Source organism: Electrophorus electricus, chromosome 11, assembly GCF_013358815.1.
Source record: "Electrophorus electricus isolate fEleEle1 chromosome 11, fEleEle1.pri, whole genome shotgun sequence".
Classification (NCBI taxonomy): Eukaryota; Metazoa; Chordata; class Actinopteri; order Gymnotiformes; family Gymnotidae; genus Electrophorus; species Electrophorus electricus.
This window is the reverse complement of record NC_049545.1, coordinates 6,813,929-6,833,675: the sequence shown is the minus strand read 5'-3', so window position 1 is coordinate 6,833,675 and position 19,747 is coordinate 6,813,929. Positions and strand designations below refer to the sequence as shown.

At 40.8% G+C, this 19,747-nt stretch overlaps 1 protein-coding gene across 8 annotated transcripts; it reads right to left on the bottom strand.

The window, feature by feature from the left end:
* Positions 1-1,336: 1,336 nt before the first annotated feature.
* ldb1a (LIM domain binding 1a) lies at positions 1,337-19,747 on the bottom strand. 8 transcript variants are annotated; one of them, XM_027029585.2, is made up of 14 exons: positions 19,486-19,747; positions 19,248-19,286; positions 18,115-18,333; positions 16,982-17,082; positions 7,371-7,473; positions 7,234-7,278; positions 7,030-7,105; positions 6,195-6,297; positions 5,904-6,076; positions 5,554-5,676; positions 4,563-4,646; positions 3,882-4,005; positions 3,638-3,789; positions 1,337-2,985 (listed from the first exon to the last, which is right to left on the bottom strand). In XM_027029585.2, exons 4-14 carry the CDS (start codon positions 17,007-17,009, stop codon positions 2,755-2,757), a joined length of 1,242 nt encoding a protein of 413 aa, XP_026885386.1. In that variant the 5' UTR covers positions 17,010-17,082; positions 18,115-18,333; positions 19,248-19,286; positions 19,486-19,747; the 3' UTR covers positions 1,337-2,754. The 8 variants fall into 8 exon arrangements, with proteins under 8 accessions (XP_026885386.1, XP_026885388.1, XP_026885385.1 ...); XM_027029587.2 differs by having other exon boundaries at positions 3,644-3,789; positions 19,486-19,746; XM_027029584.2 differs by having other exon boundaries at positions 6,195-6,300; positions 19,486-19,742.

Sequence of the window (19,747 nt, the reverse complement as noted above, 5' to 3'; positions counted from 1 at the left end):
CATTCAATTTTCATTTCAGGAAATATTAAATAAGTTTTGATAAATACTGCTATGCCAGCTCTATCTGATGCTATTAAATCCCTTGGCATTGAAAGATTACTTTAAAATCCAGTGATCCAAGTTTCCTTACCAAAAAGACCATTTTAGTTTCTGAAGAGTATGGACGTTTATGGACAAAAACGTAAGTTCCTGTGGCACAAGAGCAACTGGTAGTGTGGGCTCAGTAAACAACAGCCATATTGCAGAGTAACACTAAACTAATCCTCCTTCTAAAGCTTCAGTCTTTGCTGTAAAGACTGGCATTGGTGCGTATCCATTCAGGAATGAGGCTGCAGTTTTAAAAAATTATCCATGTCAAAAGAAATACAGATTTAAGTGAAAATGTAGTTTATTAATACCATACTTGAATCAACAGCAGACACTAGAAAAAAATATATTTATCAAACAGCCACTATCAAAGGGGTTCTACAAGAACAAAATGGAGTTTACCCTTCAGCGGCAATTTAGTGAATAATCCCAAACCAACACTGTCTGAGAGACTACTGTCTGAAAAAACTAATTATACAATGCATGTACATTTTATATCGGTTTGCCACAGATTTGGGTAAAATCCCCCCCCCCACTATGTGGCCACAATGCAAAACGCCCTCTGGTGTTTAAACCCAGTACATCATAAGTCAAGGGAGCTTTTAAAAAGCAACAGGACTAACTTAGTATGACAAAATTCAAATTATTTTGATTAATCCTTTGTTTTATACATTAAACAGCTTCACATCTTCAGAGTGAAATGGTCCTACATGAGAATTGGAATTGACAAAGGTGACTATATTGCGAATGTGTCAATGTACATAACATCTATTGTATTCAGACAGGACAATGGCAATATTTTACAAAATAAAATAATAATAATAATAAATACATTGTACATAAAAACTTTAATCTACCTCCTGAAGTGAATGGTGTCCATGGTTGATGCACCTAAAAAGGTTTTAAAAACTAAAAAAAAGCAAAAACAAACAAAAAAAAAAAAGGTTCTACAATGCATGGATAGGTTTTTGAATTTACATTAATATGCACATCATTGGGGATGCTCTATAGAAGAGTAAATACAATTACACTTATACAGAACTTAGCTACAGTCTTAAATATACAGGCACAAATACACAAAAAAAATTAATGAAAAATTCCTCATAGAAACAAAATACACAAGGGGTGAGATTGAAGTATCTTGCTTTTAGCTCCTTGGTTTGTAGCATTTGAAAACAAAAATGTGTGGAGACTAAAATAATTATATACTCTATGAGAGAGAGAGAGAGACAGAGAGAGCGACAGAGCGAGAGAGAGAGAGCGACAGACAGAGAGAGAGAATGAGAATCCTTCGCATTGGAGACCATTTGGTCAGTGTACCATTAAGATTTCAAGAGGTTTTGAGCTGATAACTTCTTTGAAAAGAGAAAAGAAAAAAAAACCAAATCATGGACACTGAACACAAAAGCTTCTAGAAAAAGTATGCACAAAAAAATGGAAGTATCTCCAACCATGATTACCAGAACAGGTGAGTTCCTGGAAACACTGAGACTTACAGAGGGATTCGCTAAACGTCTAGAACATGCAAGTTTCTAGACATACATGCCCTGATAACCTAATTTTAGTACATATTTAACAGGAACTTACCCATAGCAAAAAATGTAAAGCATAATATTGACATAAAATATTATTTGGCTAAATGCCACAAATGTAAATAATAATAATAATAACAATAATAGCTAATTAATATACATCTCTACCATTCTCCAGTTACAGATTTAATCGAATTCCACATTTTAATAGGGAAAGAGAACAAAATGTACTATAATTTCATAAGAAAAATAGATTGAAAATACAGTGACAACAGTGCAAAAGATACTCAGGGTGTTTAACTTGCTTATAATTTTTCCCCTTACAAATTGATATAAAAATTAAAAAAGAAAACTAAATGTAAAAAATAAAAACAAGCAAATAAAAATACAACTCTTGAGCCTGGTTTTATGGTCAAGCAATTTCTGCCTATGACCACAGCGAATATGTCCAGTACTCCAGTACCATCAACAATACACTTTTTTAAAACATTTGTTAAAAGACTTTACGTAGTGGTTCTCAACTCCGGTCCTCAAGCTCCGGAACTGTACAGGTTTTTGTTCCAACCAGGTCCTACAAAACAAATAATTTAGGAGTGTTGGTTTTGAATCTGAGGTGCATACAATAGTTATCTGCCAGATGATTAAATAAAAGAAAAGTTGACCTGTGAAGTGAGCACAACAGAAACCGCCATGCATTGTCAAGCACAGCACCCAAAGAGACCCGAGGTTGGAACAAGAACCCACAATCACGACTGCCTTCACTAACTCTGCCGATCAAAGGCTTAGAGAACTCAAACAGACCAGACATTGATTCTCTGAGTGGGAAAAACAGTTTCTCTTGGGCATAAATGCGCAGCGAGATCCTCTCAAAGAAGTAAAACAAAGGTAATTTAAATATCAAATTTTAATCTATAAAATTTAAATCCTACAGTAATTCACAAAGCACAGTTTCACAAGTTGAAAGACAAATCAAAGAGTCTGGCCAGTGAGGACTCCTTAGGGTGGAACACTATGACAGGAAGGCCGGCTTTAAGAACTATAACGCGAATGCCACACTAAACAAAGAGTGGGCATTTTGAACTGCCCTCCATTAACTGCATGACTGTCCCTAACCCTCCACAGTGAGTGCTGTAGTCTACTGGGCTGACTGTGAGGTGGGGTTGTCACTCTTGCTCTCCTGGCTGGAGGGAGCTTTGTTGTTCCAGGGGCTGTTGTTGCCCAGGGCTGGGGAGCTGGTGAAACTGTCCTCGTCATCGATGCCATTGGCCGCATCAAACTGCGTGTTCTCCAGCCGTGTGATCAGCCGCTCATCCTCGTCCCCGAACTCCCCTCCCATCAGAGTGGGCTCACCCACCACCATCACATCCTGCAGGGGACAGGAAGGGGCGCAAACATTATCCCCGCAACACGGGGTGGGGGTTCCAGGGGTGGAGGAGGACTTGGTGGCTTCCTGCACCATCCAGCCCCACAGCAACTGCAGAGGGCATAAGACCTCAGAGCTCAAGCCATGAGTGCCCACTGTAATCAAGAAGGCCAGCACAGTTCAGCAGCCACAGAGACTAAGCTCTAGTGATGGCTACTATTTAGCAAACTTGGAGTCCAACACCAAGTTTAGTCTTTGGGAACCATATTCTACCATGGCCTTCAGTCAGTCAAGCTGTGTAGACCTGCCTTTGAGAAAAGATCAGCGGTGGGCATCCCTGATCCTTTAGTGCTGCACGGGTTCATTCCACCTCGGGTCTCCATCAATGGCTGTTTCTGGAGCTCAAAAATCACCCTACACAAACAGGCTCTGACCAGCTGACACAAGGCACAGAAAACCCACAGACCTGTGCCCCTGAAGGACCAGGGACTGCCCAGCATTGGATCATGTCCACTTGTCTCTACGTCGGGTCTGTCTGTCTTTAAACCTTTCCAGTTTCGCTCTTGTTCATGCAAAGCTTTGAGTCCCACCACCCATGCACGTGCTGCCTGTTACCTACAGGCTTGTAGAAAGGAAATCAAAATGAGATGCTTACAGGTACCTGGCTGGAGAGCGCAAAGCTGCTGGCTGGACTTTTCTTCTTGCTGTTGTTGCTGTTGTTGTTGGTGCCCCCACCAGTGCTCACAGTGCTGCCACCAGACATCTTCCTTTTCCGCCGCTTGTTAGGTGCTTGTCTCGCTGGTTCAGCTAGAGAGTGATGACACACGTCACATCACATCACAGCATGACAAAGAAAAGACGATAGTGAAGGCAGAGCAGAGAGGTGCTTCAGCCCTTACCTGGCGGGGCAACCATTCGTTGCCATTTTTGAAATAAGCAGGTCTTTAGGCAGTCTCGAGGACTGAGGCTGTAGGTCTTGTGTCTGGACATCAGCTCCTGCATAGGCTCCAGGATTACACAAAGCTAAGGAGAGAACATACCAGCTGCACTAAGACCCCATGGAATGCTTAGAAATGCCCACCGAGGCAAGATAAACACACACCAGAAATTCAAAGACTTTTGTGTTTTTAATCCAAAGAGTAGTTTATCCAAAAGTAGCCATTACTTGACAGTCAGACTATTCTGCACATCACAACCTGTTCACAGTCACTACATCTCATCTCTCACTTTCAGAACAGAGCAGTCTTTATATTAAATTAAAGTTATCTTTACTTAATATATGTAAACTGACTTGGGCACAGCATTGTGACTCATGACTTAAGTGAAAATTAAAAAGTAACCTGCAATGGTTGCAGGGATTACCTCTTAATATAGGGGGGAGGAAAAAAAGTGGAAGGCATGACTCATTAGTTCACACACCATTGCCATGGTGTTCACAGAACAAAAGTTAATCTCAGATGTGATCTTTAAAGACTTAGTCTTATGACAGTCATAATTATATCATATACGGTACAAAATTATAGTCAACTACGTTTTTAGAGATGCACACATTTTAAGAGGTACCAGGCTGTCATACTTACTCGGAGGTAGTTTAATGTTGAATTGGACAAGCCACATCTTGTGATGTTTTTTGAGAGCTGATCAAGCATCTGAGGGTCTTGGGCCTGTTGACGTAGCACAGTATGTATACATTTATTTATTTATTTTATATATTTTTTTAACATTTATATTTTCCAAAGCATACACATTAAATTTCCAAGAATTAGAACATTTACTGATCTGACATGCACAAGCCCAGTACTGGCTAGTCTAACTCCGATATATTTTATGAGTATATGGCAAAGCACTTTTGTAAGTTGCTATAGATAATGATGTCTGTTAAATGGTGAAAATGTAAATGTAACTAAAGATAAGAGCATGAAATATGAAAATCTAAGAATACAACAAGGGCAAACAACATTAAGGCAAAATACAAAATTATGAAATGAAACAGTAGAGGAAACAGTATTTTAGGAAATATTCAGAAATTTGCAATGTTGAATATTAAGTCTCAGCACATTAGCATTAAGCCATACCAGCACCAATACTTGCATTACCTGCATTAACATGACTAATAATAAATAGGTAATGCAAGATTAACTGATTTTTTTCCCCTTACTAGCCAATAATCAAATCTTCCTTATCTGGTTCACAGCTTGTTAACTAACTAGAGACATAAAACAAACTATGATAGGCTGACAAACTGTTACAGAAATACTTAAGTCTAAAATCTTGTTAATCATGCATTAGCTAGCAATAATTAGACATTTTAACCTGAAGGCCTACTGTTGTGAACACCCTCAAAAATAGTGGGGTTTTTTTGTAATGTGGATTAATGTTTGATCTTTTCACCATTTTTTCTTAATGTTTTATGGTATGGTATTATGTTTTCACTACATTCGGCTGTATTAATTTTTTTGGACTCATCTTTTTCTTGCTTTCCAATTGATGTTCTGTTATGGACCTGCCTGGGCCACTACAGAGCCTCCTTCTAGACTAAAAAAAAAACAAGCCCATTGGCAGCACACTCACATGCATGGCGAGTATACTGCGTGGCACAACTTCACGGTGCTGTCTGATGCTGAAGTGCCATGTCTTTATGCGCATCATATCATCAAACATGAACTCCAGATAGAGTCTGCCTTCCACACAAACCTGCACAGACACGAGTATTTTAAAATCAATAAATTCTACCATGTACAAGCAGGAAAACTGAAATTTCATTCACTCATTTCAAATAACCTTAACACTGAGGAAAAACAAATACACATCAGATTTGGTCACTGTGTGGTAACTGCCAACAGTGGTGCTAAATTCAAAGGTTACATACCATTGCAAATAATATACCTCTATTCACCCAGCCATGAAAGGGAGGAAGATACCTGTGTAAACATGGGCTTGCCATTCTGAGTGACCATGGTGCACTGATCACAGTCCAGAGACACAAAGTTGCTGTGAAAGGACTCCTTAGGGTGCTTCAGCACATAAAATAGCTCAGTAGCCCCTCCCTCAAAGATACTCCTGAAGTAGCGAGGGATTAATGTCCGGCCAATAGCTATAAACACAAAGATGTTTTAGATTTATAAGTATCTGACCTAAACTGTTGTCTAGTAAAAGAGAGAACTGTATAAATCTGAATTGTAAACAGCAAGGTGGAGGGGGGGATATCTTACTGTATCGTTTGGGCCCATCTTCCAGGCAGAATGTGATTGTTAACATGGCATCATCTTCAAAAAACTCTGTAGTAAATGCATCCCACCACAAGTTGTCACAGTCCTGCTAGAAAAAACAAAACCAACCAAACAACCAAGTTACTTTTATAAGGAACAATATATTCACTCTAGGGTATTATTGAACATGATGTTGATTTGATGATGGATGATTTTTCCAGACATTGCATTTGCCTTTAAGTAATGTTATAACAGGACACTGGAAATGCATACAAGATCTATGTATAAATTACATAAGAAATCTTAGGGATCTTTATACAAATTAGATAAAGAGTCCATTTAAATTCAAATAATTGCATAAAAAGTTCAATGCATAATGTATAGTTTTTTTTCATTTATCCTACCCGAGGTTGGCTAATACATATTTATTGGCATGACAAAGAGAATAATCAAATAAGCAGGTACTTTCATAGTTAGAAAAAAATAAATAAAAAGAAAAATAATTTTCCAATGGATATAGTAGAATGTTTATCTAGATGTCCGTGTAATTGCCAAATGTTTGGGGCTGTTGATTTTTATATTGGGTAAAAGATGCCACATCCACTGCCCCCCGCCTCTTTCACACACACACAAACTGACATTATGGATTGAGACTGGACCCATTTATCATACTTGGTCCTATATCAGCTAGTAATATACTTGTAATATTAACAGGCACTTTGTTAATTACCCAACCTCATGAGTGTAAAACAAATTCTGTGCAAATAATGTAATAAAACATCATATATTCCAGTCACTTTATAAAGGAAATAAACTCACAGCAAGAACAGTCTCTTACCTCTGTCCAGTTCTGTAGTCGTTTATTGAGTTCAAATATCCTGTAGTCTGTTTGGTTTCCATACGGTGTGTGTCTCCTATGCCAAGACATGGTGATTTGTAGAGTTGCAGCAATAACATTAAGCAGGGAGATGACATTCCAAGTTAAAGAATTTCAGAATTAACAGATACTGTTTGTATGACTGTACAACACAGACATACTCACCCTATGCCAGGTTCCATGTATGAAGGGGGATACATTGGAGTTGGGCTACAATTTAAGTCACATCACATATTACTATTTAGTTGCACTTATATAGTGCCTTTCTCAAACTCAAAACATACAATACATGCTTGACCTACCCCACATCTCGGTCCAGCATGGTGCCTGGATGAAAAGGGGGGAAGGCACTACCGTTGGGAGGCTCCTTTGGGGAGTACAGCTTGAACGACTTGGACGAACAGCCTATGGGACGAGAGAAAACCCATCTCCTCTGAATGAAAAATATACATGCTAAAACAAATGCTCTACTGCACCTACTGTTGTGCTTATGGAGTCAAAGGACGAACAACAGACAAAAATTTTCACAGACGTAAACCAGAATATATTGGTGCTGTTTCTGATCAATTTAATACTGAACAGTAACTTTCCTAAACTTCTCACCAATTTTACAACATACATGTTTTGCATTTATGTAACGTGATAACGATGAAATGAGAAATAGATAAAGATCTGTTTGCATCAACAACTGTTTTTATTTGTATCTATAACTTATACCTGCTCCTTTTTTTAATTGTCTAAAAACCTTTTATTGGCTTCGTAGAAGTCACCCTTGCAACATGAAACATGCCCTTTTCAGCCTTTACCGAGAGCACCATGTGACCACACAGCAATGGGTCTATATACTATTTACTCTATATACAGCCCATCCCCCACATATTTTATTACTGTTGATTCTTCTCTCGCTAGCTAGCAGTGCTGTTCTTCTACAAACCAAAGTCATATAGCAAGGACATCTCAATAGCAAATCTCAATTTACTTGTTTTAGCTGAGTATTTAACTAGATATGGCAATGGAAAACCAGAATAAATGCCAAATAACAGGGGACAGAGCTAAATCTCCACTGAAAATGGCCCAAACACAAGTAACCAGCAAATATAAATAATATACATACTTGCTAAAATGACCAAGACTGACAAAATTCACCATAAAAAGTGAATAGGTCCAACCTCAAAAAGCAGCTGGCTAACACACCATCATCCTTGTATTGCAGTTTCATTCAAAGCTGCCAATGCAGCTCAGTAGAAAGCCATTAAACATCCATTAATCCATTCAGAGGAGACATCACACTCCACAAGCACACACAGTATGACCTCCACTAATGTGTGGAGATGGACAACTGAGGAAGAAATAATATTTAAATGGACTCGTATTAAATGCAGTGGTTTGTTCTGCACCTTCAGTTTAATTAAGATGGGACCAGATAAGCCTAATGGCCTGTAAGGAGTCAGATGTACCATTTAAGCACAGCCCCTGTTGAACACATGCAAACACCAACCACATAATCTCCTGCTTATTTAACTAGCCTACATGCAAAGAGACTGGTTTGTTTTATTTATAAGGTCCAATAGTTAATCAATTCCTGGCTTTCTTAAACAGCTAACTATTCCAAACACCAGACGTCAGGGGGGTGCATTTTATGACTTTTTCCTTACCAAATAAATACAAATGATAGGACAAAACTGTCTAGCTTTCTCTGACATTAAGGGTGAAACATCAATTCAATTTGTTAATGAAACAGCACCTTGGGCATTCTGCATACCTATGGCTAAAATAGTTAGCTTTACTGCAACTTAACAGACTATTTTTCCTGAAGTGCTTAGCTTGAACTGAACACTTAATATCACAGAATTCTGGAAGCATGGAATGATGGGCCCTCAAAATAGTTATGAATTTGCTTAGTGATGAATCCAGATTATCAATTAAATCGATGTATGAAATGTTAAACACAAGAACGTACAACACGAAAGCATAATACTCCACGACACTTTCCGAGGCTGTGTTCTCTTAATTTGACTGCCAATTCACAATTTTAAAAAGTAATTTAATTTTTCTAGCCTCAATGACACTGACAACGGCTGTTCAAATGCAAACAAAGTTGCACTTTAAAACTGCTCTGGAGTTACGTTACATGCATTAACAAAATGGTTGGGACAAGCAAGATGAAGGCTAACATTACCGTGGGAATATCAACACCATGATCACAACGCAACGTTGGCTAGTCAAATGTTATTCGTCTTGACGCGTTATCAAGCAGCAAATTGGTTTTTATAAGAAAAAGTTACATTTAAAAGTTTTCAAAAGATGATTACTGTGCCCCTTGCCTGCATATGGTCTAGATTCTTTCTAACTAGGTAACCACTTGGCTATGCACCTCTCTAAACTCAGTAACTAGTTAGGTGACAGTTGAAGTGGTTTACTTCAAAGATCAAAAAATATTAACACTCTTATCTGTCAAATGACCTCGACTCGCTATAAATAGGCCGGAGGAGCTAAATTCTGATGTGGTCCTACCTTTATAGCCTAGCTAGATAGCTAGCAACAGCTAGCTTAGCCAGACTGATATCTCACACGGCCTAGTTGGGCCTACTTCAGGTTCGCACGTTTTGCTAAAACCAGAAGCTAGCTAGCTAAATAACACACAGTCAGTTAACTGGATAATTAGCTACCTATATCCATTTCTACACAATGCTTTGCGATTAACACGTAATATGGAAGTTCAACTCGTGCAACACAGTTCACGAGCGCTGAAGCCCTGTCGTACCTACCTGTCCAGGAAGGAAGAATGCGCTCCTGTGTCTCCAAGTCCAGTCACAGTTCGTGGAGCCCAGCGAATTGTAACATAAGTACGCCCATTTAATAACCCATGGCGCTATGAAACAGTGTGTCCAATTTATGTATATTGAATTTAACGCAGAAAAATGGATATCCTCTACAGACAAGAACCAGAAAGGCAAAGAAGGGAGCCTATGCTGCCAGCCCTTTGTTCCCCTGCACAGGGAACGAACAATAGCAGAAAGCCTCTCTGCGCGCTTCACCCCAACAACACCCCCGGCTCTTCTGTTGTAGCAAACCCTTGCATTCCCTCCAAGCTAAATCCACCCTTCCCCCCGCCCGTTATCGGTCAGCAGTGAGGCAACCGGCCCACCCTCTTCAATACCTTGCCGTTACTGCAACTACGATTTGCTATTTTAAAGTATTTGAATTATGCGTTATATTTTAGTACGCAATTAGGTTTACATTCGCCAAACCGGAAAAAAACTTAAAACCCTATCACGTCTGCATCATGGGCCCAACTACACAAAGGCCATAAAAAGCGTTAAATACGACTTTAGCTCCTTAAAATGTTATCACCATACAGTCTTTTCGCTGCTATAAATCCATAAAGGACGTAATGCTTAAATGTGACACTCTGAATCTAGTTTTCTGATGAAATGTACAAGTAACGTACAACTACCATAAGCGTCATTTATCATGTTCACGTAGCTGCAACCTACAATATGTAGTGTTATGTCTACTTTTCCTCTAATAAAGTACTTCTGCCCACAGGTCAAACAATCAGGTCATTCCAAATGATCTGCGGATACACTCCAAAATACTTCACAGAAGTCTCCGGTGTCCGTTCACAATGATGTGAGTAAACCAGAACAGCAGCGCCATCCAGTGTCAGCACATCTATAAACAGTAAAGCAATTTTCTTATAAATATTCACTTAAAGCTATTGTTCACATAATTCATATTTACTGAGTAAAGAAAGCAAAAACAATTTTATAATATGTTTCTCATGGTTAGTATTGTTTTTGTCTTTAAGAGAGAAGAACTGGATGTAGTCTTTCCTATTTTACTCAGTACTAGAAACAAAGGCTTGGCAAACCATTGCCTAAGTTCAGTGCTCTAGAAAGGACAGATCTGACCATACCCTTTGAATACATCTGTTTCGTAAAGGCCAGTGCATCTATTATTGCCAGTATAAGCCATTTTCACTATATGATGGGAAAACAATGTCACTGCAGTTGGTGAACTGAGAACATTCTTCATCTCCGGTCCTCCCTTTCTTAGTCTGAGACCTGTGCTTTAGATAAATGATATCGCCGTCATAGAGCGGAAAACTACAAACACCCTCACTGTAGATGAGAAACTCCCCCTCCCCCTGAAGAGGCCTGTGCTTCCCTCTTCGAGCTCTTTATTATGGTGCATCTCAGCAACACCCACATGCAGGCCCACAGTTCATGCTCAACCTGGTCACCCACAGCCACAGTTCTGGCACAGCCTGACAATGCCTCCGTAACAGGCAAGGGGCATGAGGGCCATACTAACTACAGCAGAGGAGTAACTGCACTACAAAACACTTTCGACATGTCACGCTCTCTTCCAGAATGCTAGAATCAGTGTCAACAAGACCTTTGTACACTGCAATAAACACTAGAATTGCATATTATGTCTTCAGTCTCCTCCTTGATATTAGACTTTGTGATTCTATAGCCATTTTAAAGAAATAGTTCAAACCTGTTGTGTTCTGATTGTGCCTTTTTATTGTCTGTTTCAGTCTAGTCTTAGAAAAGTGCTCTCTCTCTCTCTCTCTCTCTCTCTCTCTCTCTCTCTCTCTTTATATATATATTTTATATATAAAATTTTGGCAATAGTAGAAATGCTAGCTGAAGCATCAGTTTTAGTAGAGTTACTGTTTTTGGTGGTGGTGGGGTTTTGTTTATTTGTTTGTTTGGTGTTTAAAATGGAAAGAGGGAGCATCATACTTTGATTACAGTAAAAAATTTAAACTGTACTTTTTATAATTCTGAAGAATACAAAAAATCCACAGGGCATCACAAAACAATTTGAAATGAAATGTGCGCTGTACACAGGTGGCCTGCTTCTGGTCTTACAAAAAGCACCAACCAGATTAACTTGTAGAAACTAACTGAAAACCGACTTGCACTTATAGTGCTACTAATCAAAGAAAACCTCAGCATTAAAAATGCCTACTGACATTAAATCCAAGAGTCAGAAAATTGTTTTTGTCACTCAAAATAAAATAAGAGTGGTATAGCAAAATAAGCAGGTTATATTCATGCAAATGGAGATCCTGATCACTGCAACTGATCTGCAAGTTGCTAAAGACATAGAAGCATGCAATAAATGATTTATGCAATAATAAATGTGTGTTGCAAATGAGTGAAATAACCATACTGTTTGGATACTTACAGACATTTCTAATCTCTCTTAACCTGACATTCTATTAAGTAGATATATCTCATGTGCCATTTCCTTCATGCTTCCTGTGACCATAAAGTGCAGGGATAAGTGGAAACACTACTTTACAAAACTGCTGAAGCAAGCCGTCATCTCATTTAGAGCCAGAACCCCATCACCCCACTGCAGCCATGCCTCTCTACTGAATTAAATCGTAATTCAGTGCACAAGATGAGATCTGTTGGGGTTCAGTGCTGGTTCAGACTCTTTTTTAGAACATTGCCTCCTCCACTAATGACACACTATGACTCATTTTTCATCTTCAAATATTATGTACTCTTGTTTAGTCTAGCGTTTGTAAAAACTGCCTCTGCTTGCATCCAAAATTGGTACATTAGAGCTGCAGCAGACTGGTTCTATCTGGTTTTTGCTTTCTACTTGCCTTATAACAGTTTTGCACCCTTATTTTACCAAGAGAATATTTAAAACCGTGTAATAGCAACAAGACTGAGCATAGTCACATCTTGACATTTAACAAACATTTTGTGTGTACACAGCATATTGCATGTCTTACTCCCCTGTGATTTGAGTTTCCTTTTAAAAAAAACACACACACATCATAGCTTGTAAAACAGCTAAACAGCAGAAACCAGGAAGAGCAATAATGGACCTAAATGCAGAGGAGAAAAATACTGCATCTGAATGTGAAGTTTAATATGTCTAGCAAAACAGAATGTCTATCATTTGTAATAATTCTTTCTAACAGATTGGCAAACATATAGAGCGAGTTCCCTAATATTCTTATTACAGTTATCATGTAAGTTTGTTGACTGTAATGGCAAAGGGGAAAGCTTACACTGCTGTGGGAGAAACTGAGAGGAACAGCGCGAGATCGACAAATAGACTCATGAAAAGAGGGAGAGAGGGGGCCAGTAGAAAGAAAGAGAACAGCAAAGGGGCACAGATACAAAGCTTTTGGGGACTGGAGGAGCCTCATTCAGAAGTGCAGGTGTCAGGTAAGGGCAAGTGGAGGGGGGCTGTTCTGATGAGGCTTGGCGTGTCTCCTATAGCAACAGCAGCCGCAAGGCAGGGTCATGGAAGTTCACAGAGGCAATGCACTCACAGCTCAGGATCCACTGACATGATAATCAGCACAAAGCAAACAATGTTGCCTTGCTTCCTCCAAATCAGCTGACTCTCAGACATCCACCACTTACGCTCACTCTCACATACCTTAATGTGCCATACCTTTTTGCCATAGCAATTCTGTCCTTGTGTCTACAGCCATGACAAATACTATTCCATTTTGTCATCTAAAATTAAAAATTGCTGGCTTTCTCTAATAAGGCTACAGAAGTTTGCTATTTAAAAGGACTGCATAGGTTGCTATGACCACAAACAGGTTTAGTAATTAAATTAAGTCACCATCTGAAAACTTTCCCTTCTGTTCTACACGCTGGCTCACACACAACAGTTTCTCACCATTGCCGACATGTGACATCATAATGAGTGCCGACATGTGACATCATAATGAGTGCCTGCATCCTTGTCTCGTGCCTGCCAGAGGCTGACAAAGTCGAGGGGAGCTGATTTTCAGAACAGGAAGCCATTTTGTTACAGCTTGACATAATAAGACTGATCTGTGGAGCTTGGAGACTGCTAGAGAGGGAAGTGTTACTTACACACATTCAAACACACATGCTTGCATGCACAAATGCACACACACACATTTATATGCACGCATGTGTACAAACAATGTCATTCCAACAGTGAAACAGTGAACCAGAGCAGACTCTCTCAGCTCCACAGGCACACCCTGTGTTGGCTCTTGGCTCCTGGCTGCAGCCATTGTGAAACACAAAACAGCTCTGGCTTTGTGCGCTCGCCATTTTAGCTCCCATTTTCCTTTAATCAAGGCGCACATGTGACTTTATGCATGAAGTAGCAGAGCTCCTGCTGCCTCGGAGTACTTGTGGGCGAGACTCAGAGTGGAGCAGCAGCACATGCTTTGCATGAGTGTGCGCTAGATAGAGCAGTAGGGAGGACATTGAGCTCTGCCTTTCTATTTTTGCCATGTTGTCTTCATTAAAGGCTATTATAACAACATGAAAGAGCAGTTCTCGGATCATATGCAAACACACAATGAACAGGAATGATTCTGGAGGTGAAGATGGGATTTCCTTTACTTCATTAATGCAGCAAAAAATAAAGCCATTATTGCACCCTAAAGAGCAAGTCACCCAGCTCACCATTGTCTGTGTAGACTGGCAGGCAGATGAGGGACCACGAAGGCCCAGAATGCACGATCTCCCACGCAGCCCACATAGGCACAGGAATGTAAACAAACTAGACATCAAATGGTGCCATGTGTTAGCGGGAGGGGTACTGACTGTGAGTCGGGGGGAGCAGATAGCGTCGTATTTCTGACTGACCAGGTTTTATGGAGCTCTGCAGCCTGTTTTCCCAGAGCAGCATGGGGAGAGCCCACACAAAAGTGGCTCATTTCAACATGAAACAACTGCCTTCCCCACTCCCTTTCTCCCCCTGCCTTGCTCAGTCTCGCCCTCTCATTCTCCCTTCTCCCTTTGCCAAAAAAGAGAACAATCAGACAGGACATACCGCTGTGGAAATTTCCATGACCGCACTCATAAAAAATGCACCCTCGCGAATATAATCGGCTGGATTTTAAACAAATGTTATTTGTCAAATATTGGCTTGTTTATCCTCGTAGTGGCCAGAAAGGCTTTCGTGGCTGGGTCTTACCAAGATAAGAATCGCACTTGCGAGTGACTGAGGAAAGTGTTTGCATTGCGCCGATACCACTGGGACAACCTGCACTGATACCACTGGGATGACCTGCACTGATACCACTGGGACGACCTGTGCATTGGTCTAAACTTGCCTTGATGCCACTCTTTCAAATCCTGTTTCCTGATCTTTATTCCACTGAAGGCTGAGGAGCGATATCATGCACATCACGATTGTATTTTGTGGTTGCATGGAACTGCTCACTCAGTTCAGTGATCACAGCAGAATGAGCCTCAGTGTGACTCTCATACATCACACACATGGATTTGGTTAAGAACTCATTTGAGGGCTTTAAGAACTAACAAGTAGGAGTGTCTGATGAATGGTGTGTCTAATGACAAAATATTTCTGTTAGTTTTCTATCTGTATGCTATTGAACCTAAATTACCACGGCTTTGCCAAGGCTTTTTTACCACTCATTGGACTATTGCAGTCCATAGTAGTGTGAAGTTTCCACATCAGTATCTCCCAGACAACACACACACACACACACACACACACACACACACACACACACACACACACACACGCTGATCATTTTCAGGCAAACACGTTTAAGTTATTTGCTAACGCCCTCCTGAACGATCAGTGTACCATGTGTTGATAATCTCTCTAGTTCAGTTCTGACTAGCCTTTTACCACAGTTGATCCTTTGCCATGGCTGTCACAACTGAATTAAGGACTGTACTAGAGAAGAAGGGCATACCATAAATGCATATTGTAATCCCTGACAGTTCAATAAAACAATGTCCCTGCTGTACCCTATGTCTATTCTCAAGGCCTCCCTTTGGTACACAGATAACCTATAACCTTATGAAATTTAATAGTTCCATTAATCTGATAGGAGATTCCAAACTGAAACTGCTAGCTTGAAGCTTCCCCGTGTGGATTCTGGAAATGAAATCCAATGGCCCCCAAATCTACAGTTGGGTGTAATTTGTACCATGTCTCGTTCTACTTGATTCACACACTCATTTGTTACCAAAAAACATTTTAAAACAATTTGACCACTATGATCTCTATGTACAATCAAGTAGCTGAGTAGTGTAAAAGCACAGAACCACATCTTATCTTAAGTGAATGAAAATGTTAGTAAACCACCTTCTACTTGAGTAGGACTCACTCACCCACCCTACAGAGAAGGGTGTTCCACAAAGCAGGATTTATCAGTTTAGCCAGATAAATTAAACCCAAAGTCAAGACTGCCCAGTAGGGGAAGAGTTGAGGGACATTCCTATTGGACAATCCTCAACTATAATCTTAATTTATCTGACTAAATCCTTTTTTGTGTAATACCCTTCTAATGTAAAAAGACCCAACTGAGACCAGTGACTCTAAAAATGACCTTTTTATAGGTTCCAACCACTCCCACCCCCAAATTAGTAACTCAAAAAGAACATTAATGAATGATTTAGATTTTTTAAAATAATTTGGGTTTTTTGTTTTTCCTGAAGCTGTGCCTGTTTTTCCTGAAGCTGTGGCTACATAAATTACATAAATTACGTGAGAATAATATGACATCACAGATATAAGTGTGCATTGAGCACACACATAGAAACAAGCAGAGAAGCAATTCAGGTCACAGCAGCGTTATCCCTCTACACAGGAAGTTGGTGCTCCGAAATCATGTACATAATACTGTGTGTAACTGCTGGAATACTACAGTGGAACCACCAGTCATCTTACCTCCAAATCCAAAACACACTCTGCTCAAGAATACATTCGCCTTTCTGCTACCTCACTGCCACAGCAATGCAACCATAAAACCTGCTGCGCAGCGCTGTTACATGACACACAAAGCTCCACATCAAAGGCGCGTGAGCTGCACAGCTCAGAGCCCTTCACATGCACACACCTCACACAAGCATGCAACACTAGGCTGAGTTAGCTGAGGAGAGGCTGCTGAAACTCTTACCTGGGCAAGCACAACCTCCAACAGACATCTTCTCACATGTTGGGCTCTGCTCGTAATGGAAAGCTGCTGTCGAGTCCACACACTGCTAGCATGGACTTCCTCTGAGGAGCAGAAACAGACGGTGAAAGGAAGGCAGTCAGGAGGAGGAGTGCAAAGGGGAATAAAAATGTAGAAACAAGAGCTCGGCTAGAAGCAGGAAGCAGGAATTATGCTCCTGCTAGACCCTCTGCGCCCTGGCTCATTAATATGCAAATTACAATACTTGTGGGAGGGGAAAATATGAGAGTGAGAGAGGAAAAGAGAAGAGAGGAAGTGTGTCTAACAGAGAGTAGGAGAGAAACAGCAACATTGCGTGTGAGAAAGGAGATGCACAAAGAGGGAGGAGATGCACAAAGAGGGCGCATTGTCAAAGTAACCTGCAATACAGATTTCAGCACACATTAAGCTTGTGATGCGGCTCCCTTTTTTCCTGTGGCTGTATTGGCTATTTTTGCCTTTTGCTGCTGAGGGAGATAAACACCCAGTCAGAGGCCCAAGGCATAGAGTCATTACCATCTAACAGAGCTATGGTACACGCACACACATACACACAAGCTCTCTTGTCACTCCCTAGAGTTGCCTACACGATTCATCACAGCCTGAGTAAGACATACAGTCCGTCTCCTGCATTTCTGGTCTCCCTTTTCCTCTTCAAATAGCCTTTCCTCTATTATCACCTGGGTAAATTAAGCCATCTCTTCATTACCATCATGCAATTCTCTTTGTATTTCTCGTTGACTGTTTTTTCTAATCTCTCTCTAAATCTCTGCCACAAGCACTCATTCATTTGTGCTGACAGTAGAGAGGTAGTGTTAATGGTTACAGACAGTATGGATTAAAAATGCAAAGCCCACCTGGAGTGCAGGGACACATGAGACTTCTAGGAGCCTAGAAGACACAAGCTAATGAGGGCAAGAGTGTATTTAAATTCTGATTGGAACAAGTCTCTAAAACTAATTCATATATCCATAAAACAAACACATAACACATCGATCATCATTGCACAGCACCTCAGCTGTTACTTCTAATTAGCTTTCTCTTCCTATAAAGCATCTTCAGTTGGGCTTCACCTGCAAGCTCAGTTTCAGCCATACCTCGCTCAGAGTTTCCTTAGGACAGAGCCTCCCATGAGGACAGACAGCTCCTGGTTCCCCTGTCAGCAGCTGAGTCTGGCCTGTGATCGATCCCTTCACTCTGTTCACGTCACCTTGCTTGCGTGTCCTTCCCTCTGGCAGACTGCACCTTGAGCCACCAGATCTCACACACGGCTGAGTTCTTCACAGTGCCTGTCAAGCTTGCTGACTACTTTGCCTCTGGAGGTTTTTAGAGGGGGGAGGGGGCTTAGTTAGTGCCTCTTGATCTCACAAACACCAATTCCAGGGAGCAGGGATATGTTCAGACCAGCCCTTAGTTGGTCCTTGTTCCCCATCACTCAAAATCAATATACTGACAAAGAAACAACACTTTTCTTAGAATGCACCAGGGCATTGCTGTCATGCTGCTGCATTCATATGAATGACAAGGCAGCAAAAGGTGAACTCTCATACAATTGTCAAACACAGTACCAAAGCTTTGTTTAAAAAAAGCCAAACTCTAGGGAGAGATTAATTAGATCAGTTCAGTCATCTTTCTAATTCAACATTATCAATAAAGGCTGAACTAATATAATGACCAAGGGACACATAGCTTCTAGGATGGTGAACAAAGAACACACTGACACTCAGTATGACAAAGTCATTTCACAGCGAGTGGTTCTCTCTGCTGCTGCAGCAGCTTTGTGGAAAATGGCTTTTTTTGTTTTCTGAGCCAGAGATTGGGCTTTGAAGCCCTGAGCCTCAGGAAATGCACTATAGCACTGACTGCACAATCAGGTCCTCTTGCACTTCCTCTCTCGCTCGCTCGCTCGCTCTCTCTCTCTCTCTCTCTCTCTCTCTCTCTCACACACACACACACACACACACACACACACACACACACACACACACACACACACACACACACACACACACACACACACACACACACACAAACACACACAGACACCATAGCTGCACTACAAACAAAGATGGTCCCCCTACTGTCTGTCTGTCTCTCTCTCTCTCTCTCTCTCTCTCGCTCTCTCTCTTTCTTTCTCCCCCTTTCTCTCTCCATCTCAGGCAGATGCCCAGAACTGTGACAGCAATGTTGAAGAGCAGACATTCACCTGTGTGCAGAAACACAAACTCACCTTTCCTCACAGCCACGTCGACGGCCCCACTGTGGCCACCTGAGAAACACACAGAAACACAGGACTCAGAATCAGCCCTAAACTCAGTTAACACACAAAGCACAACATGCAGTCTGACACATTGTTACCCTAGCAAAACACAGCACCACTGTCACTGGGCTTAGACATGATGCCAATGACACCACCTTCGCTACAATAATCAATTGCCATTGTTCCTCATCAGCCCCAATTTCCTTACCACCTTTTATCTCTTCACAATCTGCGATGTTTGTGGTAGACCGAGCTTTGAGTGCTGACGATCTGGAGCTGGGTCAATTAGCCTTTAAAAAAAAAGAATGGACTGACAGAGAGAGAGAGAGAAGGATGGAGAGTGAGAAGAGGAGGCGGGAGAGAGCTCACAGATCCACTGGAAAAAAAAAATATGACGCAGATCCAGAGCAACTTCTCCAGCCTTCCGTACCCAGAGAGGGCACTGTCGCCATGGCAACGGCAGAGCCATG

Coding starts and splice junctions, on each gene's coding strand:
- ldb1a (XM_027029584.2), bottom strand. CDS start 17,009: ATGTCTGTTGGAGGTTGTGCTTGCCCAG. Junction 7,474..16,981: donor TGGAGGTTGTGCTTGCCCAG/GTAAGAGTTTCA, acceptor CTCGTCCCATAG/GCTGTTCGTCCAAGTCGTTC. Junction 4,647..5,553: donor GCAGTATACTCGCCATGCAT/GTGAGTGTGCTG, acceptor CTACGTCAACAG/GCCCAAGACCCTCAGATGCT.